Source organism: Littorina saxatilis, linkage group LG4, assembly GCF_037325665.1.
Source record: "Littorina saxatilis isolate snail1 linkage group LG4, US_GU_Lsax_2.0, whole genome shotgun sequence".
NCBI lineage: Eukaryota > Metazoa > Mollusca > Gastropoda > Littorinimorpha > Littorinidae > Littorina > Littorina saxatilis.
In genome coordinates this window covers 13,160,532-13,187,497 of record NC_090248.1, presented here as the reverse complement: position 1 = coordinate 13,187,497, position 26,966 = coordinate 13,160,532, and the positions used below count along the sequence as shown (strand labels likewise).

Below are 26,966 nucleotides of genomic sequence, written 5' to 3'. Positions count from 1 at the left end.
TTAAGTTATTGAGACATCCCAGTGCACTAAGGGATTTATAGAGCAAATCGAGAAAATTCATTATTGAACGAAGCGCATAGGTGCTGGTTGTGGGTACTGTTCAATCCCCCTTTCCAATTTAAGACTCCCTACCTTTTAAGACTCCGTTTTCACAAATATTTTGTTCATAACCTCTGTAATTTGATTTCCATTTTAAGATCTTTTTTCCCCCAGGTGTTTGGAGGTCTTAAAGATAGGGGGTTCCACTGAATGTGCGCCAGCAAAATGAAGCTCTTTTCTGTGTACAAGCGTGGACAGATCTGTGTTTTTGCACACGCGAAAATAAAATCTGTCAGTGGAATGGGTTTTTTTTAAGTCAGGAAAACCTGTTGACATCAATACCATGTGTGAAATATCGTCTTTATTGGCGTCCAAAACTATCCTCCTTTTCATGTTTTCAAGCGTATTTCCTTATGTCTTAAAAACCCCTTGCAACCCAGTCACTCGTCGCAAAACTTGTCAACTTGTTTCGGTGGTTTTATTTTTTCTCTTTTTTGTCCCCCTACATTCTAGGGTTGTTGGAAAATGTGTAGAGACCTCCAAACAAAGGGATTGTGACGGATAGGTTGGTGGCTTATTTATTTAATAGCACTTGAGGACTGATAAAGAGAAAGTTCGTAACCTCCATGGAAAGGAATTGTTTGTTAGTTTGTTATTATACGAGAGTCATTAAACTAATTCATTTCTAAATACAAAACCAAATAAACGAGACCAAATCTACATTGAAAATAACGCAACACCTCACACACACACAAACACACACACCCACACACATGCACATGGCAAGTAAGCCGTTCTACGGCTTTCAACCAGACAAAAAGAATCTAACTTGGCTAAAGGTAACAAATGTTCAAAACCAGTTTGCTCACCACACATGATTTGCCGAGAATCTGAAACAGGGAGTTGTTTTCGTTTCCAGTCAACAGCATAGACGGCGAATTGGTCGGCCTCGGTTTCGCAGACATCTTGCCAATATGACTAAATTACAAGACGTGTCTGTCTGTCGTTGACACCAAGGAAAAACAACCTGCACAGGATGTGTTGCCGCATCGACTGGGTCAACACGTGTGTGGTTTAGTTTAGAGTGCGGGGCGTCTGTATAGTCGTTCTCTTGATGACTAAGTATGATTTTGTCATGCTCTCTGGCTTGAGTAAGTTACACATAAATTGAGCTATTGCTATTGTCGGCCTTTGGACTTCACTTTTTTCTCGGAAGCTTGAACTTCAACACTTCTGCTTTGAAGGTTAAAGGCACTCTCCTTCCTTTAATTAAACTGAAACAGTTTGGCTCACCATCTCAGATCATACTGGTCAGGCTTTGACATGGGGTAAGACCATCCCTCCACTTGGTCATATACCAACAAGAAGAGCAAACGCTCGATCGAGTCACTTTCGCAGTTCTGAATATTATATGAGGCATCAGATGGACAGGAAGAAATTGCTATTCACAACACAATGAGTCACGTTCACATAAAATTTGAGCCCGGTCACTTTTATAGTTTCCGAGAAAAGCCCAACGTTAAGTTGTGTGTTGCCGAACAGAAAAGGCTAGTTATCTCCCTTGTTTTTCTGATAACGTTCGTAAAAGGCTACAGATGTAAATACTTTGATGTAAAGAATAATCCTACAAAGTTTCAATCACATCCGATGAACTTTGTCAAAGATATAAAATGTCTAATTTTTCCTTTGACGCTGACCTGTGACCTTGAAAAAGGTCAAAGGTCAACGAAACCATCGTTAAAGTGTAGAGGTCATTGGAGGTCACGACTAAACAAAATATGAGCCCGATCGCTTTGATAGTTTCCGAGAAAAGTCCAACGTTAAGGTGGTGTCTACGGACGGCCGGCCGGACGGCCGGCCGGCCGGACAGACAACACTGACCGATTACATAGATAGAGAATACTACATGGCTTGCTGTGTCGTACCAGATTTACACGAGTTGTTTTTTTAAATATTGAACTGCGAGCGAAAGCGAGCTGTTCACTATTTGAAAAAGCAACGAGTGTAAATCTGGTACGACACAGCAAGCCATGTAGTACAGTCGACTCCGCTTAGCTCGTCCCACTCGGGACCGAAAAAATCGCGACGAGCTAACCGGCCCGACGAACTAAGCGGCTGACGAGGTAAACGGAGTCCAATTTCCCTGGGGTTTTAGCTACGACGAGCTATCCGGCGAATATTAAAAGCACACACACACTTGTAAACGGGTGTGTCAGGTTCTGAGATAACTATCAATCTAGTAGATCATCCTCGAATCGCCCTTTGTTCACAACATGACATTTTACCGTGTCTACAAACCAGAAGTAATCCTTTCATCACCATGGAGTAGGAGCTATGATGTGCAATGGTCAAATGACGAATTTCTGTTCATAGACTCGGTAAGATGTTGATAGAGTTTATATTCGTTTCGCATATTGGGTTTGTAACATGTGTTACTATGAAAATAACAGAGAGATAGGCAGAAGAGAGAGAGAGAGAGAGAGAGAGAGAGAGAGAGAGAGAGAGAGAGAGAGAGAGAGAGAGAGAGATGTAAACCATGAAACAGAAAGCACATTTCTTGGGATTTTTTTTATTAAATCCAAAAATAAGCAGTCCAATGAGAAGAATTTTAAATGAAAAACCAAGTAAACACGGCGCCAGAAAAAAGTTAAACACACACAAACACACACGCAAAAAAAGCACTAACTCATTTGCGTGCTTACATACACACACACACAAAACACACACACACCATTTTCAAAAACATGCACATCAACAAAAAATCTGCGCAACAAAACCATAACAAACAAACAAAAAACTAAAACAAAAAAACAACAACAAAATGGAAGAAACTAAAAACTGCGATCCAGCCGACTTGACTGACTTTGTCGGTGATCTGAGCTAATTGGTATGCACACACACACACACATGAACACACATACATGATTGTACATGTACACACTCCCACTGTGTCCATACTTTCCTGTACATTAAGACGCTTATGCTTTCCGAATGTGTCTATACTTTCCAACTGGGTAGACAGTTCACAGGTGTCATTGTCCAAACATTATTCTAATTAGTCATACAAAGAAAGTTTTGTGTGTACATTGTACCTACTAATAAGTGGGAGAAAATTGAAACAAAGTAGCAAAATCAGATAAACAGCGCATGTTTTCTTCTTTGACATTCAATTCGAAAAGTCTGGCAGTTTATGGAACGTTCTTTTGTTACTGTCATCCTGTCAGAAGACGTCATCGCTGACGACACAATGTCGTTATGACGAGCTATCCGGCGTAAATGACGTCACACCATGCCTTGGGACTGGAAAGTTTGGTCGAGCAAAGCGGCGGACGAGCTAACCGGCGGACGAGCTAACCAGCTTAATTTTACAGATACAAAGAAGGACGTCAGCCCGGGGAAAAAATATGGCGACGAGCTAAACGGCGGACGAGCTAAGCGGGGTCGAGCTAAGTGGAGTCGAGTGTATTCTGTTTATTCTACATACTGTACTTACGTGTATTTTACTGAAAATGTCCTGCAGTCGAGGCAGATAAATTGAAGACGCTTGTTTTGGAACCTCGATCTCTTCTAAAGCCTCGTGCAATATATTACGTCAAAGCAAAGAAACGTCACTCTGGCGTGACGTGTTAGTTCTAAAGATTCATCGAGGGTAATTAGCGAGCGCAATTTTTGTTTCTATTATGACGTTTGTCTCGGTGACTTTGGCATCATAAGTAGTGGAAAAACAGGTCCCTGCCAGACTTGCTTGACATGACCTCATTTACATGATATACACACGTGTGATTTGAACGATTATTATCTCACGGGTGTCTCTCTCACGTATGTAGGATAAAGTCACTTTTTCTCAAGTGACTCAAAAATCAAAACCCTGACTGTTTGCTGTGGTGAGTTGGATTTTTATACGATTTTATGTCTTAAAAAAATCACTATAGCTTCAATGAAATTAATTCATCTAAAAATTACCGCTGTGCACACCGAGGCTGTTTATTTGTAAAATGTGACCAATGTCTTACGTATCCTATGTAAAAGCCCGAGACTGAAGATCTGAGACGGCGAGCCGCTTGTTTTCACGGGAAGAAGGGATCCCTTAACTTTGATGACTTCAACACTTTTGCTTTGAAGGTTAAATGGTTCATTCATTCTTGTGTAAGCTATAATAATAATAATAATAATAATAATAATAATAATAAATGAGCATTTATATAGCGCAACATCATAACTTTACAACGGTATGCTCTTTGCGCTTGACACATTTAAAATTAAAACACAGTTATACAAGCATTTACATCCACATTCATAGTCAACAACGCTTAATTAAAAGCATACACCATCAAACATACAGAGATGTATCAAGGTTTTTTCACGGGATATTTCCGGACGGGTAAAGCTACCACATGTCAAAAATCAACAGCCTGGCTACTTCCTGTTTGTTTGTTTGCTTAACGCCCAGCCGACCACGAAGGGCCATATCAGGGCGGTGCCGCTTTGACATATAACGTGCGCCACACACAAGACAGAAGTCGCAGCACAGGCTTCATGTCTCACCCAGTCACATTATTCTGACACCGGACCAACCAGTCCTAGCTCTAACCCCATAATGCCAGACGCCAGGCGGAGCAGCCACTAGATTACCAATTTTAAAGTCTTAGGTAAGACCCGGCCGGGGTTCAAACCCACGACCTCCCGATCACGGGGCGGACGCCTTACCACTAGGCCAACCGTGCCGGTCTGCTTCATGTGCAGTGGTAATGTTTCGTTGAATACATTTTGCACGTAACACCAGTGTCGATCTGCCAAATGAAACTCGGGAACAGAAATGACAACCCAAAAAGCAAAGACTCCTAACACAAAGCTGTTGATTGTTGGCGTGTATTCAAATGAAATTATATTTTATTTCACGAAATCTGTGCCGCGGTATGATTGTCGTTCACGCGGGCAGGACAGAAACTTTAAAACCTAATTATATCAGTTTAGTGGTCGAGAAATATCACACGACTACGAGAGTCTATGAATATGTTTGCTCGATTGGTATCTTGCGGCTTTTTCCTCTTTCTTTTGTGAATTATCATTATTAGGCGAAAATAGCACACGACAGCCTTTGAAAACGTCTCCTTGAACGGGCCTGCGTATTCAATGTATGTGCACGCAGTTGAGAGAGAGAGAGAGAGAGAGAGAGAGAGAGAGAGAGAGAGAGAGAGAGAGAGAGAGAGAGAGAGAGAGAGAGAGAGAGAGGGAGAGAGACAGAGAGAGAGTGTGTGTGTGTGTGTGTGTGTGTGTGTGTGTGTGTGTGTATGTGTGTGTGTGTGTGTGTGTGTGTGTAGCGTGCGTACGTGCGTGCGTTCGTGTGTGCAAGCATAAAAGAAAAGTGTGGCTGTTGTTGATGAAAAACACACAGGCTTTATTACGGGACATCTGGAGGGCTCACGTAGCTGCTGTTGGCTTACAGTGGAAGATACTATTCTGAACAGTCTTGGAATGGTGAGTACAAACTTTGAAATTCGTTGTTAAACTTGTGACCTATCAATGTTCTCAAGAAAACATGAAAACCGTTTGGATTATAGCACTCTCGGATATATAAGGCAAATAGGAACTATATTATTATTTACGACAGTCACCGTTTTCAATTGCTTCGTGCGTCTTTGTTTCTGGACCAGTACTCTTGATTGTGGTACCGTTGTGTTCCCTGGTCTCTGCACTTTCCATTGATACAAGGCGCACTGTGTATAACTGGATCTAACACATAATAGTCGCTAATGAATAAAGCAATTCTGGTTTTTTCATACTGTGACTAGTTGGAACCTAACAGTGTCGGGTTAAAACCTGTTTCTATACGATTCATCCACTGCATTTCCTGTAGTTTTAATAGAATTTAAACTGACAATGTATGCTTGTGATCACTGAATAATCAAACCACTTAAAGAAAACCCGTAAGAGAGGTGTGGTAGTAAACCTCGTAAATACATCAATTTCTCAAAAATCGTTCTCTCGATTTTACTTCTTCTTCTTCTTCTTCTTGCGTTCGCCGTCACACCATCAGGTTAGTCTGCGAGACGAATGACGTCGTGGCTTCCAGGTCTTGTATGCTCCCATAGCGTTTGGTGCGGAGAGGGAGCGATTTTTACTTAAGGGCAGAGATGGCACGGGAATTAAAATTTGGTTCATTGACAAGCTTTTTAATTTTTATTTTAAGGTTCTTGATAAAAATCCTCAAAACATTTGTGTTTTTTTGTCCTAAAAAGTTATATGAATTCATATGACGTGCTCTAAACGAGCATATGTTCAGCATCAAACACAATAAAACCAGATATTTTCGGAATCAGAAAATGATAAGGAAAAGACGAATGCTATTTTTGTGAGTCAAATTGTTCCAAAAATGAAGAAAATGACTATTTTACGGCTTTCTCCATTGTTAGGCACATTTTTAATCAAATACAAATAATGTATATATATATTTTCAGATACAGGAGGTTACAAGGAATACAATTAAATCCCTTTTGTGATTCAAGTTCCAATTCTTTTAAAAAGAGAACAAATCGGCCGTTTTGAAATAACATTTCGAACACGAATTTTGCAGGTACTAAGCTGAAATGCAATACCATAGTCGGGACTGAGTCGAAGCTTGTGTGTCAAAATTTTCAAGTACATTGATGTAAACCTGTGGCCGTGACAGTGCCGTGCGGCTTCAAATACGGGGAAAATATGACGTCATTAAATAGCGATATCAAAAATTGGAGAAAAACGACACAAGCAAATGTATTTAAAAATGTGTGCATCAATTATCATAAAAATCCGTTCAGTAGTTTTTGAGATATGCTCTGCACACACAGACACACGCACATACGTACAAACCTCACCCTCCGCCCTCGTTAAATTATTCAGTCAAGTATTGACTTAACGTAAAAAATAAAAAATAAATTAAATACAAAACAAGAACAGGCATCTGACCTTGCAATTATTTTAATAATTAGGAAAGCGTTTACTCAAAACTTCTTTGCAACAATAACATCTCTTTTTCAATTGTTTTCATTAGAAATCATGTTTAACAAATGGTATGCATGAAAACTGTTAAATATATGTCATGATGCTTAATCAAGAATAGATGAGAGAAAGGGTTAGGGTTAGGGTTAGAAACAGACTTACCAATAGTTTGAATAACAAAAAATAAAAACAACAAAAACAAACAACGAAAAAGAAAAACAAAAAAAAAAAGAAAGAAGGAAAAAAAGTATAGACTAAATGTAAGAAACAAAACGAAAAACGTTGCCACTCAAACAATCAAAGAAAGTAGATAAGCTCACAAACAAATTATTAAAGCTACATGCAACAAAACCCTTTACGCTACAACAGTTTTACAATTCAAAACTCTTTGGCGTTCATGAGCTGAAATAATCATGTACACTCGTGATCTTTTTTTTTTTTGTACGAGTAGGGTTTCACGTACATGACCGTTTTTACCCAACCATTCAGGTAGCGATACGCCTATTCCGGTGGATGTATGCTTGGTATTTTTGTGTTTCTATAACCACCGAACTCTGCCATGGATTACAAGATCTTTTCCGTGCGCACTTGATCGTGTGCTTGCGTGCACATTCGAAGGGAAATAAGGCTCTAGCAAATCTGCACATAAGCTGACCTGGGAAAAATCTTCACCCTTAACCCACCAGGCGCGGCCGGGATTCAAAGCCTCAACCTTCCGCATAGGAGGCCGGCGTCGTATCCTCAAGGCATTTGCGCCCGTTTTAAACTGTTTCAATACTCAGTGGAGAAAAAAACACATTAAAAACAAAATAAATTTAAAATGCAAACCTCAATTGAAACAAAAACTCGTGCAGGATACGCTTCCGAATAACGCATTCAAAACATCGTGTGTGAAATCAAAACACGCACACACACACAAAACAAGTAAAAATCAAATAAATAAAAATAACAAGCAAAACAGCAATATTAATATTGAGCTTTTCCCACCCGAAGTTAATCATCCCAGTCCTCATCATCATCCTGATCATCATCATCATCATCATCATCATCGTCTTCTGAAGAATTTTCGTTGTCACCTGCAAATGAAAATAAAAAAAGGATGTGAATTAGAACTAGAACCGTTATTAAAAAAAGTTCGAATTTTATTTTTGAAAGGATCCAATAGGAAGTAAGAAATTAAGACAATTTCAACCAACAGTTCTCATTCCACTCGTTCATACACATTTTAATGAAACGACTTGCCTGGTGTAGGAATCGGAAATGATTTTCAAGCAGGAAAGGAGCATGTAAACTGATATGTATATTTCATTCATCAAAATGGTGACTGGAAAAAATAATAAAATGAGTTTTGCATGTATTAATACCAATGGGCAATTGGTTTGGTGTGAACTGAAAATACATAACTGCCTCGATCACCCAACAGTTTAATTCAATAGCGCTGGCACGATTTATACTGCCAACGTCCACAATTATGTATGCAAACATTAAAACCAATACAAGCTGCATTATATTAAATGAAAACGAGCTACAGGAGTCGTTTGTGAGACGGATGAGAGAGTAACACAAGCAAGACCAAACACACACACACACACACACACACACACACACACACACACACACACACACACACACAGACACACACACACAGACACACGCACACAGACACACAACTGAATGCAAATGTGTTGCCTTATCCAGCGTATAGAATGGCGTTTCATCATACCGGATATCATTTTTCGTGTGAGTTTTAAAAGGTGAGGTAATGAAATTGTCCTTTCTCTCTAATCTCATCCCCCTCCGCCCCCCACACCCATGGTGCGATACCCATCATCATCGTCGTCGTCATCGTCGTCGTCATCGTCGTCGTCGTCGTCATCGTCGTCGTCGTCATCATCATCACACCCATCCCAACCTACAGCCCAAAATTTCCACTCATATGCGTGTATGCGTCTGGACGTACATATGTGTGTGTGTGTGTGTGTGTGTGTGTGTGTGTGTGTGTGTGTGTGTGTGTGTGTTTGTGTGTGTGTTTGTGTGTGTGTGTGTGTGTGTGTGTGTGTCTGTGCGTGCATTGGAGAGAAAGATGAAAGAGAGAGAGTATATGTTTGCGTGTATGATTGCAAGTGTGTGCGTGTGTACATGTAAGCTTGCATGCATACGCGCATTTGTGTGTGTGCTCGTTCATGCAATTCGATGTCAAGTATATGAAGCTGAAAGCCATCCCGATCCATTGGCGGTTCAGGCCAGTTCTTACGTGTGTATGTGCGCCTCACGCACCCGCCATGAAAACATTCAGACATCATTTGTTGTATCATTTCCTCCGATGATTTCGGCTCCTCAGGAATCTTGACCTGCAAAGAACAATTTGGTATCAGTTTGATTTGACACTTTTGTAAACAGTGTCCTGCTTTGGACAATTTGGTATCAGTTTGACTTATTGACACTTTTGTAAAAAGTGTCCTGCTTTGGACAAATTGGTATCAGTTTGATTTGACACTTTTGTACAAATTGTCCTGCATAGAACAAATTGGTATCAGTTTGATTTGACACTTTTGTAAACAGTGTCCTGCACTGTACAATTTGGTATCAGTTTGACTTATTGACGCTTTTGTACAAAGTGACCTGTTTTGGACAATTTGGTATCAGTTTTACTTGCCAATTTTGTACAACGTGACTTGAATGGTACAATACATACAGGTTTGACTTGAAACGTTTGTACAAAGTAACTTGAATGCCGGGTACAATACATACAGGTTTCACTCAGTTGAAACGTTGGTACACAGAGACCTACAGGGTACAATCAGTAGACAATGCTCGGATATAACTCTGACAGGATTTCTAAGCGATATGGTAGAGTAATTAAGAGCCCCTTTTACTAATTACAAGCTTATTCTGACTGTGTATGTTGGGCAGCGTGCGCTCAATATGATACCCTTTTCTTTCGAAAATATACTCATCGGAGTTCATGATTCGTTGCGGCAAGGATCGCTGGCCTGTAGTGATCTCAATCAATCAATCAATCAATGACGCTTATATCGCGCATATTCCGTGGGTACAGTTCTAGGCGCTCTGCAGTGATGCCGTGTGAGATGAAATTTTATACGGCCAGTAGATTGCAGCCATTTCGGCGCATATTTACCTTTCACGGCCTATTATTCCAAGTCACACGGGTATAGGTAGACAATTATTAACTGTGCCTAAGCAATTTTGCCAGGAAAGACCCTTTTGTCAATCGTGGGATCTTTAACGTGCACACCCAATGTAGTGTACACGGGGGGAGGGTTCGGACACCGAAGAGAGTCTGCACACAAAGTTGACTCTGAAATAAATTTCCGCCGAACCTGGGATCGAACTCACGCTGACAGCGGCCAACTGAATACAAATCCAGCGCGCTACCAACTGAGCTATATCTCTCACAACGTGTTTTGATCCAGGTCACGTGGGTTTGTTTTGAGGACATGCGTGTTTAGGAAAACATAGCGAACACTGTCAGTGATCAGCAAGCAATCTGCGAAGAAGCGTGGCTCTGATGTGTATATTTTCAAAAGAAAAGGGTGTCATATCGAGCGCACACTGGATTATAGAGTTTTTCATCCCGATGAAAGGTTAAAGTCGATCAGCAGCGTGGTGCTAGCTTCGCCTTGTTTTGAAAAGCTTGACTCAGTAAAAGGGGATCTTACTCTACCACACAGCTTCAAATCCTTGACAGAATTATTTCTGGAAAACGTCTCTATGGATCAGTTTAACTTTTGTACCAAATTGTCTGCATGGTACAATTCGGCATCAGTCTGACCCACTTGCCCACTGATCTGAAAATAATGGATAGCGCACAGCCAATGAAACAGCGTAACCAGAGTGCCGCCATCTTACTGCACCGTACCACACTGACAAATAGGTCAAAGGGAAATAATCGTAGTTTCGAGAGTTGACAGCAGTCTTCTTTCGCTGAATCGAACGGTGTCCCAAGATGGCGGATCCGGTGGCGTCAATGTTTTGATAGCCAATAAGAAGGGGCGCGCTATCCATATATTTTTAGATCAGTGGTCTGACCGGACAGTTTTATAGAAAGCGACCTGTTTGGTAGAACATGGTATGAGTTTGACTTAACACTTTCATACAAAGAGACCAGTATGGCACAATTTGGTATCAGTTTGACTTGACACCTTTGTACAAAATTATCTGCATCAGTGGTACAATATGGTATCAGTTTGACTTGACAATTTCTACAAAATGACCTGTATCTGTGTATGGAACAATGTAGTATCAGTTTGCCTCAAAACTTTTGTACAAAGCGACTTGCATTGTAAAAATGGGGTTCTCTTTTGACTTGACACTTTGGTACACTTTCAACTGCAATGTATAATTTGATATTTATATGACTCAACAATTTTATAAAATACATGGACTATTTGTTTTTCCTTGAACCTGAAAATGTGGTACTAAGTTGACCTGGAACTTTTGCATAAATTGACCTGTATGGTACTTTTTGGCATTGATTTGACCTGGCAATTTACCACAATAAATGGTGTCACATACCGGTTTGAGGACGATGCCCTTTCCATTTCGAATGTCATCCAACATCTGGTCGCGAGCACCCCCTGAATCCGCTGATCCCTTTGGGGGTAGGGATGTCAGTGTGGGTAGGGGAGGGGTTGGGGGTCGAGCGGGAGGGGTAGGAGGAGCTTTAGGTCCTCCAGGAGGGCGTGGGGTGGAGGGGGAGGGGTTATAGGCCTGCCAGGACGAGGGGGAGGGCGCAGGGTAGAGGGTGGGCCAGACATTTGTGTAAAGTATACGGAACTTGAACAATAGTTTCAGGGGGCTTTTGGGCGGTCTGTTTGGGACCAATGTCTTTAAGGGGAGGAGATAAAGGAGAGAGGGAGGGAGGGGGAGGAGGAGGACGCGCTGGTCTCTTATTGGTTGGGTGTCCTGTGGCAGGAGGAGGAAAAGGGTTTCTGGTCGGTGACGGTTGACCTGAAATGTTCAAATCAATTTTGTTGTTGTTGTTATGGTTTTGTTGTGCTTCTCGCAAAGTAATGAATCTATTTGAATCTGTGAATCAAAATAAATTATTAAACAAACCCCTTTAAAGACATTTTGAACTCAAAGCCATGACGTTCCCTACACAAGGCTTTGATAACGAACGGATAAGGGGCGTAACTCCTTAGTCATATTACAGTTGAAAATTCAAAGCGGGTCGGCTTCACTCAATTTCTTGGCATCAGAGGCTTGACATAAATTAGGAAAACAAATGGTTGGACCCATCATGGACCAACTAAAACGCTGTAGGGCAGAATTAATATTTTGATGGTATTTTTCAACGTTCTCAGCGTCACTGCAGGAAGTGGCGTTCTCAGCGTGCAGAAAGTGAGAGTCAAGTCCCTTTGTATCAACAACGAAAATCTTTGCATCTTTGAATGAATCGAAACTTCCTGCAGTGACGCTGAGAACGTTGAAAAATACCATCAAAATATTAATTCTGCCCTACAGCGTTTTAGTTGGTCCATGATGGGTCCAACCATTTGTTTTCCTAATTTATGTCAAGCCTCTGATGCCAAGAAATTGAGTGAAGCCGACCCGCTTTGAATTTTCAACTGTAATATGACTAAGGAGTTACTCCCCTTATCCGTTCGTTATCAAAGCCTTGTGTAGGGAACGTCATGGCTTTGAGTTCAAAATGCTTTAAAGACACAATAATAAAATAAATCTGTGAAGGTGCATTCTCTGTTTAAATGTTTCGTTTTCGGCCATTATGTCTGTCATAGTATTTTTCATATCTTGTACTTCTGGCCTTTTTTCATGTCAGTTTGCATCGACCAGGGGTGGATTTCCGTGGACACAACTTACGAATTCCGCTGGAGTAATCTATTTTTCCGCGTCCCATTTCATCACAGTATCTATAACTTGTTGACTGAATGATATGGAGAGAAGTGAAGATGGAACAGAACACTGGAGGCTTGAGAGTTAAATTATGCTGACTGAAAACTCCTGATAACTAATAGTCATTTTAAGCTTCAATGCAATGAATCACACTATTGGATTATGGATACATGGTTCATAACGTAAGTATGCACCATTACAATGTTACCATTGGTGTGTGAATTTTTTTTTTTTTTTTTTTTTTTTGTGGGGTGAGGAGAATGCCTTTTTTACCTAATCCAAACGAGTTGAATTTTAGTCTCAGAATGCACCAGATTGCACAGATTTTAATGTACCATTTCAAACAAAATGTCGGGGGGGGGGGGCATGCCCCCGAACCCCCCTAGATAAAAGGAATTTCCTCTTTTTTCATCACAAGAGAGTCCCACCCCTGATCGACACAAGACGGGGCCAAACCTTCCATGACACCGGTGCCCCAGGTGCGACACGACAGTACGTGCACTCCCGTGGCCAGCTTCGTTCCAGCTCTCCGGTACATTAAGCCCGCATAAATGGAGAGAAAACTTCCCCATTGAGCCCTGAAGTCCAGTGATTCTGCTGGCAAGAAAGAAAGAAAGAAAGAAGAAAAAGAAAACTGAAAAAAACCCCAGAAAGAAACAAAATCATAAGGACAAAATATAATCGTACTATAAACTCATATATTGTTTAGACAAGTACGGTATATATATGTTTTACGCATCAAATTTGGAAGCTGGAGTCTTCAAACCAGTACACTATTGCTATGGATACAGATTTAATGCGGTACCATTATGAATGAAGTAACATTAAGTCCGCCGGTTTGGGCGCAACATATTCATTTATGAATTCAAATTACAAATACAAGATCAGACGAACAATGAAGGGATATAAATGATATAGGACAGACACAAAAGAAAACCTTTGCAATGTACGCAAAACCGAGCGAAAGAAAGACAGAGAAATAAGCACGCAGAAAGAAGGAGTTTAAACAAGACTATTAACGCGATATTAAAACATTCAGTCCATCTTTCAGTTTGAAAGCTCGGAACTGAAGACACTGTTTCAGTCTTCACCAAGACACGAATCCCGTCAGGCCAAATCTGTCCAACGAGACAGCAATGCCTTGTTGCGGTAAATCACGCCAAGAGTGAGCATAATTTGCATGCATAAAACACCTTTCCGTGTGTGTTTGTTTTAGCACATTTTCAGTTCCAATATTGACAAAATCGAAAAACAAAAAAACGAACGTACGATGGTCCAAAGAAGTAGGTTGAGCTTCTTGCCTTGGACATGGCATGCTGGCCTGTCGCTTCTTCACTGCAATGTTACATCACAAACACACGGAGTTAGGTACATCTCGGGGAATTATTTATATTCCGAAGAAAAAGTTAATCGCAATAATGCCGCAGAAAAACATGTTAACATTATGCTGCGGAAAAAAACGATGCTTCGGCGGATGATGACATTATTCAGTTATTCCCTGGAGAGAAAAACACGTTTTTGCTGCGGCATTTCTGTTTATTCCGGGAAATAACTGTGTTATGGAGTGGTATAGCCCGGTTTTTAGACAATCATAAATGCCTCCACACAACTCTATAAATTTAGTATTTGTTTACAAGCTTGAATGTAATCTGAATAGTTGTCCGCTACCGTAGCTTACAAGGCACAAGCGCACACGCACTCACACACGCAAAAACCTGGTGTTAAATGGATCTTGACACTGCCAAGACTAATTATTATTAGTTTACAAAGCTTTTTACATCACAAAATCATTTCCGGGCTTCGACCAGTACCCTAGGCCGACAACACCGCAAGAAACTCTACAGTCCAAGACGCAGACACCTTTTGGCTCAAACAAAGCAGCTTAACAGGTAAGACGAATAGGTATTCTACTGTACGTTACCCTACTGCCATCTTTCGGCTTTCAAGATGTTGGTATGGCTGTAAGTCCTTCAGACGACTGACAAGGATGCACCAGTCCTCACGACACCGCAACCATTGCTTGACGTAGTCCTTGATCCTTCCAGTTCGTCTCGGCGGCTAACTGTAGAACTCTGCCAGCTCTCCATGCCATGGTCATGTACACCAAGCCGCAGTCACCAGTTCAGTTCAGCCTCCGTCGATGAAACCCTCCAGTTGGAACACTGTAAAGTTTATAGTCCATAAATCAACTTGTCTTTAGTTTCTTTCACTCGCACAATAAAAATACTCACTCGTCCAACATATTAAGCTGCATGAGCCAATATAATTATTTACACGTTAATTCCTGTTTTCTAAAGCCAAGAAAACGTTACGTAAAACCCTCACATATTTAAGCAGTGTAGCACAATAGCTTAGGTCTACACAATAACGTTAAACACAGAACCAGTCACTCTTCTCACATACGACAACATGACATGAAAATATAACCGGTTTCAAACATACCTCAAAAGAGTGTAAAGCCAACATTTAGTACAGTCGCCGGCCTGGCATGAATATGAAAATGGAAGATATCACGTAGACTGATAGGGAAAGTTCGTCAGTCTTCATCCTTCTTCAGTCAGATACCTAAAACAGGAGCCCGTCTGCTAACGTGTTACGAAAAACATGAGTCGAGCTTGGCTCCTTGACGGCGACTGATTTTACAAAGTCGTTCTTGCTATGACATTGCCAGTGAGCTGTCGCCTGCATTACTTGCACGTGAAAAACCTTGTCAGTTACACAAAGGTTCCACTGCGGTCAACGCGACGGTATGCAGCCTATAGCCCTTTCCAATGTCTGACCATCGCTATAGTCTATTCTATTTACAACAATACACAATACCAAAAATACGAGTAAACCGCTTCGTAACATCACCCCCTTTCCTCAAAAGAAAATGAATTGTTGAAAAAACGATGAAATTTTCTGAATCTCGATCAGAGATTATCCAAAAAGTCAAAAGAATTATATACAGGGGTCATGTTCAGAAGCTGTGTACAAAAAAAATATCATGAATGAAACAGCAAGCGACAACAATCATCCTCAACCCAGTCTAGACAAGATGTCTGCCTCCAGATTGTCAGTACCACAGATTGGCATGACCGAGAACTGGTATTCCTGCAACGCCAACGCCCACCTCATCAACCTACTGTTTGTGGTCTTGCTGCGTTGCAAATACGTCAACGGTCTGTGGTCAGTCTCTACGACAAAGTACCTGCCTGTCAGATAGCGTGAGAACTTATCTATCGCCCATACCAAAGCTAGACATTCTCGTTCTATCGCTGAGTACCTTGTTTCTCTGTCCAAGAGTTTCCTGCTAGCGTACATCACTGGGTGGATATGACCTTCATCATCTGTTTGCATCAACACCCCAGCAATGCCTGTTCCTGACGCATCTGTTCTGACCGTGAACGGTCTGTCAAAGTCAGGAAGAGCTACCGCAGGCTGTTCTGACAATCTCTGTTTGACGGTCTGAAATGCTGTCTCACACTGGTCAGTCCACTGGACCTTTGCTGGTTTGTTTTTCTTTGTGAGTTCAGTCAAAGGAACCATGAGCTGACTGAAACCTGGAATGTACCTTCTATAGTACCCTGCAAGTCCCACCAACGCCCGCACCTGTCTCTTTGTTCTAGGTGTCTCTAGCTTCAAGATCTTGGTGACCTTCTTGTCCACAGGCCTCATCTTTCCCATCCCTATCATGTGACCTAGGAACTCGATCTCTTGGAAGCCTACTTCCACCTTCGTTGGTCTTGCAGTCAAGCCAAACTCACCTAGCCTCGTCAAAAGCTTGTCTAGCGACTTCAGGTGTTCCTCCCAGCCTACGCTTGACACCAGAATGTCGTCAAAGAAGCTGACGCTCCCACATTCTGCTAGTTTCAGCTGTCTCATCATACGCGCAAAGGAACTTGGAGCTGTGGCTAATCCAAACGGCATTTTCAAAAATTGGAAAAGGCCTTGGGATGTACGGAAACTAGTCTTGTGCTTGTCCTGGGGGTCTAAAGGAATTTGCCAATACCCCTTCGCAAGATCTATTTTGGTGAAGAAGTTTTTGTCCCTCAAACTCACAAACAAACTTTCCGGGTCTGGTATCGGTTCTGAATCAAAGATAGTGACCTTGTTAAGGCCACGAAAGTCTATGCAAAAGCGAACCGATCCATCAGGCTTCTTCACCAAAACAATCGGCGAACTGTATGGAGACTGTGATGGCTCTATGATCCCCAAATCTAGCATCTTCTTCACCTCATCCTCGATGACTTTCTCTGTATCGAACGGCATGGGATACTGTCTCTGATTGACAACGATGTCACCGTTACGAACTGAGTGCTGTATAGTATGAACTGTACCTGGCAAATCAGTCATAATCTTCGCATGCTTGTTGATCACTGACTTCACTTGCTCAAGTCTCTCTGGTTCTAAGTCAGGGTTGTAATGAACATCCTCTACAGTCTCTGTCTGCATAGTGGGTACCACACGAACGTCAATGTTCTGCACATCCTCGTCAGGCTCTAACACTGATCCCATGATCACTGAAACTGCAGTGCTATTCTGCTTATCTCCCTGTGCTCGCCTTTCATACTTCTTGAGCATGTTGATGTGGAACATCTTCTCCTGCCCCCTTGCTAGTTCTATGACGTAATCACAAACCCCCTTCTTCTGCACTACTTTGAAAGGCCCTTTCCATTTCAAAAGAAGCTTAGAATTGTCCGAAGGCAACAAGACGAGAACCTCATCTCCAACAACAAGTGACCTGGGCTTGCTTCTCTTGTCATAGCGACCTTTAGCTTTTCCTGCAGAATCGATCAAATTCTCCTGCGCCAAAGTCATCATCTCACTCAAGGTCTCTTTCAAATCAGTGACAAACTGATGAACAATCTTTGGTTCGCTTGAACCATCCGAACCTGTCCATGTTTCAAATAGAACGCACGACGGACCTCTCGGTGTTCTACCAAACATCAACTCAAACGGTGAGTAACCGGTTGCGGTTTGCGGAATTTCCCGGTATGCGAACAAAGCTGCCGGTAAATACCGATCCCAATCTTTTGGTTTGTCAGTCATCAATCTTTTGAGCATGGTTTTCAGTGTTCCGTTGAAACGTTCGACCAAACCGTTAGTCTGAGCGTGGTACGGAGTACTGTGAATCTGGTGAACTGATAAAAGTTTCATGACTGCCTGAAACAATTCCGACGTGAACTGTGAACCCTGATCCGACAGTATCTCACCCGGAATACCGAGACGCGAAAAAATACCCATCAGTGCTTCAGCTACCGATTCTGTGTCAATTCGCTTCAGCGGAACAGCCTCAGGATATCGTGACGCGTAATCAACAAGAGTCAAGATATATCTGTAGCCTGTATCAGAAACCGGCTGAATCGGACCAACCAAATCGATGCCTACACGCTGAAAAGGTGTCTCGATCACTGGCAATGGTTGCAATGGAACCCGAGGAATCTTACCCCTAGGGACTGTGCGTTGACACTTGTCACACGTTTGACAGTACTGATGTGTCTCCCTCCAATAACCAGGCCAATAGAAGTACGGGTGAAGCCTCTTGAAAGTACTGTGTGAACCCATGTGACCTCCAAAAATACCATCATGAACCGCTATCAGTACGGACTCCCGAAGCGGTTTCGGTACCACTAACTGAGTAGTACTGGCCTGACTATTGGACCTATAGAGAAGACCATCCTTCATGACAAAAGTCTGACCGTTCACGCTAGTGCCATTGGCAGCACGTTCGAATGACAATGACAAGGTCGCGTCTGCTTCCTGTAATTTTGCAATTTCAGTAGGACCAATGTCCAGTTTCGGCGCTCGCGCGGTCAACAACGGCCTAAACGGTCTTTGATCTTTGATCTTCTGTGCTCTGGTCTGTACCGCAGCCGCGATATCTGCCTGATCCAATTTCGCACCTGGAATTCTACCAAGAATTACGTCTGAAATAGGATTCTCTATGACGCAAGCACTGACTTTCCCCACGAAGTACGGAGTATCCAGATCAACTAGTGCTACTGGCAGTTCCACTATCTCACCGTTGAACTGTCTACAGTGACAAATCTCACCAGTCATCTGACTCTGCAATACTAGACTCTTGCGTACACCGCAGGTAGTGCAACCTGTGTCTAACATCACTTCAACTGGGTTTCCATTGAGTGTACCTTCACACAACAACAAACTGCTTTTGTCGGTTTCTCCTGCTGCTGTTTCTGATGGGTCAAAATCATGTCCACATTTCTTGCTAACAGTATAGTCCTCGCTACACACCTTGCAACACCCCTTGGCAGGAACTGACACTGATGCCGATAATATCTTGGGGAATTTTCTCCTCAAATGACCTGGTTCCTTGCAGTAGAAACAAACCTTACGTTCAAAACCCCCTGTATGAGCTCCCCTAACTGCACCCCGTGACCCAAACTGGTTTTGACCGGTAGTTTGTTTTTGTTGCTCTTGGTTAAACTTGGTGTCAGACGGTTTTCCCTGACCCCCTTTACCACCCGTGTTCTGCCTATTGTCTGTGAAAGCTACATTCGCAAACAATGCATCACTGGTTTTAGCTGACATGGTCTGAGTAGGGTGGGCTAATCTATATCTCTCAGCTACCGTGACAAACTCTTGTACAGAGCGAAGCTCTCTCTCTTTCAAGAAGACAACAAGTGATGGAGAACATGAGGCTACAAACTGCTCTCTCAGAATCAAATCAATCACTTGATCTGCCGAAGACTTGTCAACATCCGCCATCTCTAACCAACGCTGAAACAGTAACTTTGAACGACTAAAGAAAGCATCCATAGTCTCGCCACTTTCTGGTTTTGCCGCTCTGAACTTGTTTCTGTATCCGTCTTCTGTACACAAGTATCTCTTCATCAAATGAATCTTGATCTCTTCATAGCTGACCTCAACATCACGAGCTAACTCATAATACGCAGTCAAAGCTTTTCCCTTAAGGCCTGGCAAAAGAGCCGTAATCCACTGATCTTGTGGCCATCCTGCAGCTGAACAGTAACGCTCAAACCTAAACAGATATGCATCTATAGACTCATTCTTCTCATCGAATGGAAGTGGTTTGGGAGCCTGTAGAACCATCCTAGGCCTATGCGTATTCCTATTCTGAGGCTCGTCTTTTTCAATCAGAATGCCATTTTCATCTAGTTCAAGATCATCATTAGCATCTCCTCTCTCAAGTCTAGCCTGTGCCATCTTTCTATCTAGGTCTGCCTTCTCTTCAGCGATGCGCCGTGTCAACTCAAACATTCTCATGTTTTGCTCCTCCTCTATCTTCATCTTCGCTTTCAGTTCTCTCTCCTCCTTCATTCTATCCACTACATGACGCTTAGTTTCACGATCAGTGAGCCCCAACACTTGCGCTTCATGTAAGAACTGCTGATGTAAAACATCAAACTCACTAGTGTCTATGGTTGCCATGACTACAGTAGTATCACTATTCACAACAACAAAATCTCTGAAAACCTTTGCAGAACAGCAAAGTTACAACAATGAAGAAATTTGAAGAAAAATGAATTCGAGTAAGACCTTGGCCTTGCAAGAATATACCAGTCAACACATCAAATCAAAACTCAAATCAAATCTGAAAATGTTACTGGACAAACAGGACAAACAAAACAACCATTCACACCCGTGTAAGCGCACGTGCCTTGAGATAGAAAACAATACTGTTAAAGGGTTAAACAAACAAACACTATTGGGCGCCAGATGTTATGGAGTGGTATAGCCCGGTTTTTAGACAATCATAAATGCCTCTACACAACTCTATAAATTTAGTATTTGTTTACAAGCTTGAATGTAATCTGAATAGTTGTCCGCTACCGTAGCTTACAAGGCACAAGCGCACACGCACTCACACACGCAAAAACCTGGTGTTAAATGGATCTTGACACTGCCAAGACTAATTATTATTAGTTTACAAAGCTTTTTACATCACAAAATCATTTCCGGGCTTCGACCAGTACCCTAGGCCGACAACACCGCAAGAAACTCTACAGTCCAAGACGCAGACACCTTTTGGCTCAAACAAAGCAGCTTAACAGGTAAGACGAATAGGTATTCTACTGTACGTTACCCTACTGCCATCTTTCGGCTTTCAAGATGTTGGTATGGCTGTAAGTCCTTCAGACGACTGACAAGGATGCACCAGTCCTCACGACACCGCAACCATTGCTTGACGTAGTCCTTGATCCTTCCAGTTCGTCTCGGCGGCTAACTGTAGAACTCTGCCAGCTCTCCATGCCATGGTCATGTACACCAAGCCGCAGTCACCAGTTCAGTTCAGCCTCCGTCGATGAAACCCTCCAGTTGGAACACTGTAAAGTTTATAGTCCATAAATCAACTTGTCTTTAGTTTCTTTCACTCGCACAATAAAAATACTCACTCGTCCAACATATTAAGCTGCATGAGCCAATATAATTATTTACACGTTAATTCCTGTTTTCTAAAGCCAAGAAAACGTTACGTAAAACCCTCACATATTTAAGCAGTGTAGCACAATAGCTTAGGTCTACACAATAACGTTAAACACAGAACCAGTCACTCTTCTCACATACGACAACATGACATGAAAATATAACCGGTTTCAAACATACCTCAAAAGAGTGTAAAGCCAACATTTAGTACAGTCGCCGGCCTGGCATGAATATGAAAATGGAAGATATCACGTAGACTGATAGGGAAAGTTCGTCAGTCTTCATCCTTCTTCAGTCAGATACCTAAAACAGGAGCCCGTCTGCTAACGTGTTACGAAAAACATGAGTCGAGCTTGGCTCCTTGACGGCGACTGATTTTACAAAGTCGTTCTTGCTATGACATTGCCAGTGAGCTGTCGCCTGCATTACTTGCACGTGAAAAACCTTGTCAGTTACACAAAGGTTCCACTGCGGTCAACGCGACGGTATGCAGCCTATAGCCCTTTCCAATGTCTGACCATCGCTATAGTCTATTCTATTTACAACAATACACAATACCAAAAATACGAGTAAACCGCTTCGTAACAAACTGAATAATGTCATCATCCGCTAAGGATAGGGGGGCTCTGCTAACACCCGGGCGAAGACTGACGGGTCCTGACTTCTAGACAGACATGCAGACAGACAGACAGACAGAGGCAGACAAAGACTGACAGACGCAGGGTTGGACAGACACACAGACAAAAACCTACGTCAAGATCGTTCAGGTCTATGTGCACCTTTGAAAATCGTCTGATAAAATTATTAGAAACAAGAAATTCCTTCGAGGTAGGAAAAACACCCCCGTTGGTCAAAGGGAAATAACTATTCTCACTGCACCCATTCTCACTGCCACCAACTGAGAAGGTTATTTCCCTTTGACCATGAATATGTTTCTCTCTAAGTCCTTGTAAAATCTTAATCCACCAATAACTCCCTAACCGTGTGTTTGACTGGTCCCAATTTTTGTAAGGACCGTCTCAGGAATGTATAGAACCTGTTCACCAAGTTTGGTGACGATCGGTCCGTTCATTCTTGAGATCTATGTGCGAACACAAACACACAAACACATCGAGCGAAACCTATACACACCCCTATATAACACCAGTTACACGCAGTCTCAGCTTTCCCCCGCTGCAGGTAAGACGAGACATCCGGGTGGCGTTGACAGCTACTGGCACTCAACGAAAGGTATTTTTGTTTTAGGCAGCCTGGCACCGAACAATCCGCTGAAACCGTAAAATTAGCTTTGATGGGTCATGGGATATATATGTTACAGTTAATCTGTGAAACCAGGGAATACGTGTATTAACTAAACTATTTTAGGTAATACATGAATTAACTGTTTTTTTCCGTCAGTTAATTCATGTATTACCTAGTTAATACACGTATTCGTTTCACAGATTAACTGTAACATAATAATATATACGTTACACCTCCGATGTATCCATGAAATCGCGTTGTATCTCGTCTCGACAGGGTGAATCTAGTCTTATCTTATCTATCTTATCTTATCTTAGCTTAGCTTAGCTTATCTATATCTTCCAAAGGAATGAGCATACACTTTCATCTATTCTTATCCGTTTTGGAATAACTTTCCATCAATTTCTGAGAGAGTGCACATCAGAAACACCCAGTCAAAGCCGGGTCCTGACTGATAGTTTTCTTTTGAAAAATAATTGAAACAAGAAATTCCTCCGAGGTAGGAAAAACACCCCCCGTCAAAGGGAAATAACCTTCTCAGTTGGTGGCAGTGAGAATGGTTATTTCCCTTTGACCATTAATATGTCCCTCTATAAGTCCTTGTATAATTTTAATCCACCAATAACTCCCTAACCGTGTGTTTGACTGGTCCCAATTTTTGTAAGGACCGTCTCAGGAATGTATAGAACCTGTTCACCAAGTTTGGTGACGATCGGTCCGTTCATTCTTGAGATCTATATGCGAACACAAACAAACAAACAAACACATCGACCGAATCCTATACACACCAATAACTCCCTAACCGTGTGTTTGACTGGTCCCAATTTTTGTAAGGACCGTCTCAGGAATGTATAGAACCTGTTCACCAAGTTTGGTGACGATCGGTCCGTTCATTCTTGAGATCTATATATGCGAACACAAACAAACAAACAAACACATGGACCGAATCCTATACACACCCCTATACCGGGGGTGTAAATACATGTCCCAACTTGCAAAACAAACTGAACATCCTAATGCGTTTAAGCTTAGCTTATGGTAATGTATGCCTAAATCTGAAGTGGGTACACTAATATTTTACTGGTAAGCAACTTTCATTATTATGCTTCATTTATTTTGCGAGAATCTTTCTGCCTCAACATGTATGGACATTACAAAGTGATTGTCACAGGTTGGTCGTTTATTCAATAAGGGAGGACTGATCAAAATAATTGAAGTTCGTTGCCTCCCTGCTAGTTTGTCATTATACAAGGGTTGTTAAGTGATTGAATTTCTAAATACAAAAACAAGCCCCATATAAACAAGACACAATCGACATTGAAAGTAACGGAGCACACACACACACACACACCAACACCAACACCAACAACGACGACGGAAATCCAGAGCCGTTCTACAGCTGACCATCTGACGAAATGAAAATGTTCACAACCAGTTTGCTCACCACAAATGATTTGCCGACAATCTGAAACAGGGAAGACGGCGAATTGGTCGGCCTCGGTTTCACAAACATCTTACCAATCCTATATAATACTAGCAAATGACACGCTGTGTCTGTTTGTCGTTGATACTAAGGAAGTAACAACCTGTACAGGATGTGTTGCCTCATCTACTCGGTCAACACAGTACGTGTGTCAGTAGGCCTATAGCCGTTCTGTTGATGACCGAGTACGAATATTTCTTGCTCTCTGGCTTGAGCAAGTTACCCACAAATTGAGCTATTGCTATTTTCGGCATTTGGACCTTCTTTTTTTCTCTCGGAAGCTTGAACTTTTGATGACTGCAACACTTGTCCTTTGAAGTCGGTTTAAAGGGACATTCCTCCGTTGCAAGCGATCATGTTCCCTACAGATGTGTCCAGGTTCTTTCACGATATATTTCCGGAGGGTATCCTATAACTTAACCACATATCAAAGAGTGGTCGCGAAAATATCACACGAGAGCTTGTGAACGTTTCCTTGATTGGAATCTAGCAATTCCGTTTTCCTTTGTGAATAGACTTGGTCGCACATGACAGCCTTTGAAACATGTCACAGTCTCCTTGAACGGGCTTGCGTATTCTATGTATATGCACGTAGATAGATAGATAGCTAGATAGACAGATAGATGGATAGACTGACAGATAGAGAGAGAGAGAGAGAGAGAGAGAGAGAGAGAGAGAGAGAGAGAGAGAGAGAGAGAGAGAGAGAGAGAGAGAGAGAGAGAGAGAATGACAATTCTTTATTTTACGAGGGAGAGAAAGAGAGAGAGAGAGAGAGAGAGAGAGAGAGAGAAAGAGAAAGAGAGAATGTGTGTGTGGGGGGGAGCCAGATACTAAGCTATGTATGTGTGTTTGTGTGTCTGCGTCAGTGTGTACGTTTGTGTGAGTGAGAGAGAGGAAAATGGTGTGTGTATGTGTGTGCGCGGGGGGTAAGAGAGAGGGAGGGAGGAGTCAGACAGACAGACAGAGAGCCCATGTCAGTGTATTTGAGATTGAAAGAGAGGGATAGTGATAGTGTGTGTGTGTGTGTGTGTGCAACTGGCATGTTTGCGTATAATTATATGCATGCTTGTGTGAGCGTGCGTTTGTGAGTGTAAATGTACAACCCAGTGTGTATACATGAAAGAAAAGCACAGTGAGTGTCTGTTTTTGAAGAAATTGCGCTTTTTTTGTATTCTTATCAGCTGAGTGAGAGCTAGAAACCATTCTGGAACAAGTTGTATTTCGCAGTAACACACAGGCTTACGGGACATCTGGAGGGCTCACATCTATGCTGTCGGCTTACAGTTCAAGATAATATTTTGAACGGTCAGTATGTACACACTTTGAAATTCGCTGTGAAACTTATGACATCACTGACAGGATTGGATTTTCAAGAAAACATGTTAATGTTTACAAGAAACCCGTTTGGATTCTATCACACTGGGAACAGGCCTAATATCTATATGATATTAGCCTGAGCATTAAGCCTTTACGCTAGTAATAGTACTGTCTATTAAGCCAACTCTCAAGAGATTATTTCATTAAAAAAATAACACTGATCAAGCTTAAGCTTATCGCCGTTTATGTTGGAGCAGTCTTTTCTTTGAATATGTAGAGTACAACAGCTGTGTGGGCTAATCCCTGACACGATTATTGATGTTTGATTTGTTTGCTTGTTTTGTTTGTTTGTTTTTATTGTTTTCCTGAGAAAAAAACCCAGATACAACAATGAATATTATTATGATAAACGTATATGTTTTTTTGCTTTAATGTACTGTTTTGAAATCTAATAAATGAATTAATTTTGCAGATGTCAACGTCGCTGTTCTCGTTTTTGCTGGCCACAATCCTCATCATCTATGAAGTCAGATCGAATGTCTTAAAGTTAAACGGAACACAATGTGAGCTTTTTAATTTTTTTTGTAGAGTTCCCTTTACGTTTTAAGCTAAAACAACACTATTTGCAAATGTTGAAAGTTCTACTTCGGTGTTTGATCAGCAGAACATGCACAAGGGATGTACTACTTCTGAAATCCTCTTATGAAATCCTCCCCCCCTCCCCCCCCCCAAAAAAAAAAAAAATCTCATGTCATGATGTGGAAACTTCTGCGTACACCTGCTAGTGACTTATCCCCCTTCGTGAGTACACGCAGGCACAAGACTAAATGCGCACGATAAAGATCCTGTAATTCATGTCAGAGTTCGGTGGGTTATAGAAACACGAAAATACCCAGCACGCATCCACCCAAAATGGAGAACGGCTGGCTAAATGGCATGAAAAAACGTCCATACGCGTAAAACCACGCTCATGCAAAACACGTGTGTACGTGGGAGTTGCACCCCATAGAAGACAACAATACATAAGTCAATTTTTATTTTCAATGAACAACTTATCTAGCAGTTTCTTTGCCAGGTCCCTTGGAGTGTGTTCCTTACTGAGAGGGGTCTGAGTTTCTCTCTCAGTCTCTTTGTTTCCTAAAGCCTAAAATCCACTTATGGATCGCGTGGCATCGATTTTGTTTTTTAAAGAATGCTCGATAGAACGGTTTTAACGAGTTTAGGAAAGTTACTTTCATTCTCCCGTTGCGCGAAATACAAGCAAAAGGTTCAAGTTATTCCATGAAAATTAAAAGATTATGTCAGAGACCGTATAGTACAATCGGTCTCTGATTATGTCTGTACAATATCAGCTGTTACTGAAGCAAACTTTAACATGGTGAAACACAGTCACATAACGGCTGATGAAAGCAACACTCGTTGCGTACAAAAAAATGCAACGACACACACTGCGGGAATGCCCTTCACAGGCACAAGTAATTAAACTGGATGGTGTTAGCCCAATTGACTTGTGCCAATTATATGACTGAAAAATCACTGTAACTCTCTTCAGTATTTGATATTTGTAACCAAGAAAACCTCAATGTTAAGTTTTCGTGGATCAAACATGACCCCGCTGTGACCTTGAAATGTGTCGAAG

The 26,966-nt window shown here is 41.8% G+C and overlaps 2 protein-coding genes across 9 annotated transcripts in view; one reads left to right on the top strand and one right to left on the bottom strand.

The window, feature by feature from the left end:
- The first annotated feature begins 5,370 nt into the window (after nucleotides 1–5,370).
- Nucleotides 5,371–26,966, top strand: part of LOC138963996 (peptidoglycan recognition protein 1-like) — a 31,159-nt gene continuing 9,563 nt past the window's right edge. For 2 of the 3 annotated variants that reach the window (XM_070335872.1, XM_070335870.1), the window contains exons 1-3: nucleotides 5,371–5,517; nucleotides 25,192–25,315; nucleotides 25,800–25,890. In XM_070335872.1, the coding sequence (XP_070191973.1) occupies nucleotides 25,800–25,890 (91 nt within the window). In that variant the 5' untranslated portion in view covers nucleotides 5,371–5,517; nucleotides 25,192–25,315. The remainder of the gene's footprint in view (nucleotides 5,518–25,191; nucleotides 25,316–25,799; nucleotides 25,891–26,966) is intronic. The other variant, XM_070335871.1, reaches the window with a different exon arrangement.
- LOC138963993 (uncharacterized) overlaps nucleotides 6,981–26,966 on the bottom strand; it is a 47,664-nt gene continuing 27,678 nt past the window's right edge. Inside the window, exons 10-14 of one of the 6 annotated variants that reach the window (XM_070335861.1) lie at nucleotides 14,164–14,229; nucleotides 13,351–13,491; nucleotides 11,554–11,988; nucleotides 9,272–9,368; nucleotides 6,981–8,093 (exon numbers count right to left, since the gene is read on the bottom strand). In XM_070335861.1, the coding sequence (XP_070191962.1) occupies nucleotides 11,741–11,988; nucleotides 13,351–13,491; nucleotides 14,164–14,229 (455 nt within the window). In that variant the 3' untranslated portion in view covers nucleotides 6,981–8,093; nucleotides 9,272–9,368; nucleotides 11,554–11,740. The remainder of the gene's footprint in view (nucleotides 8,094–9,271; nucleotides 9,369–11,553; nucleotides 11,989–13,350; nucleotides 13,492–14,163; nucleotides 14,230–26,966) is intronic. The other 5 variants (XM_070335862.1, XM_070335863.1, XM_070335864.1 and 2 more) reach the window with 5 other exon arrangements.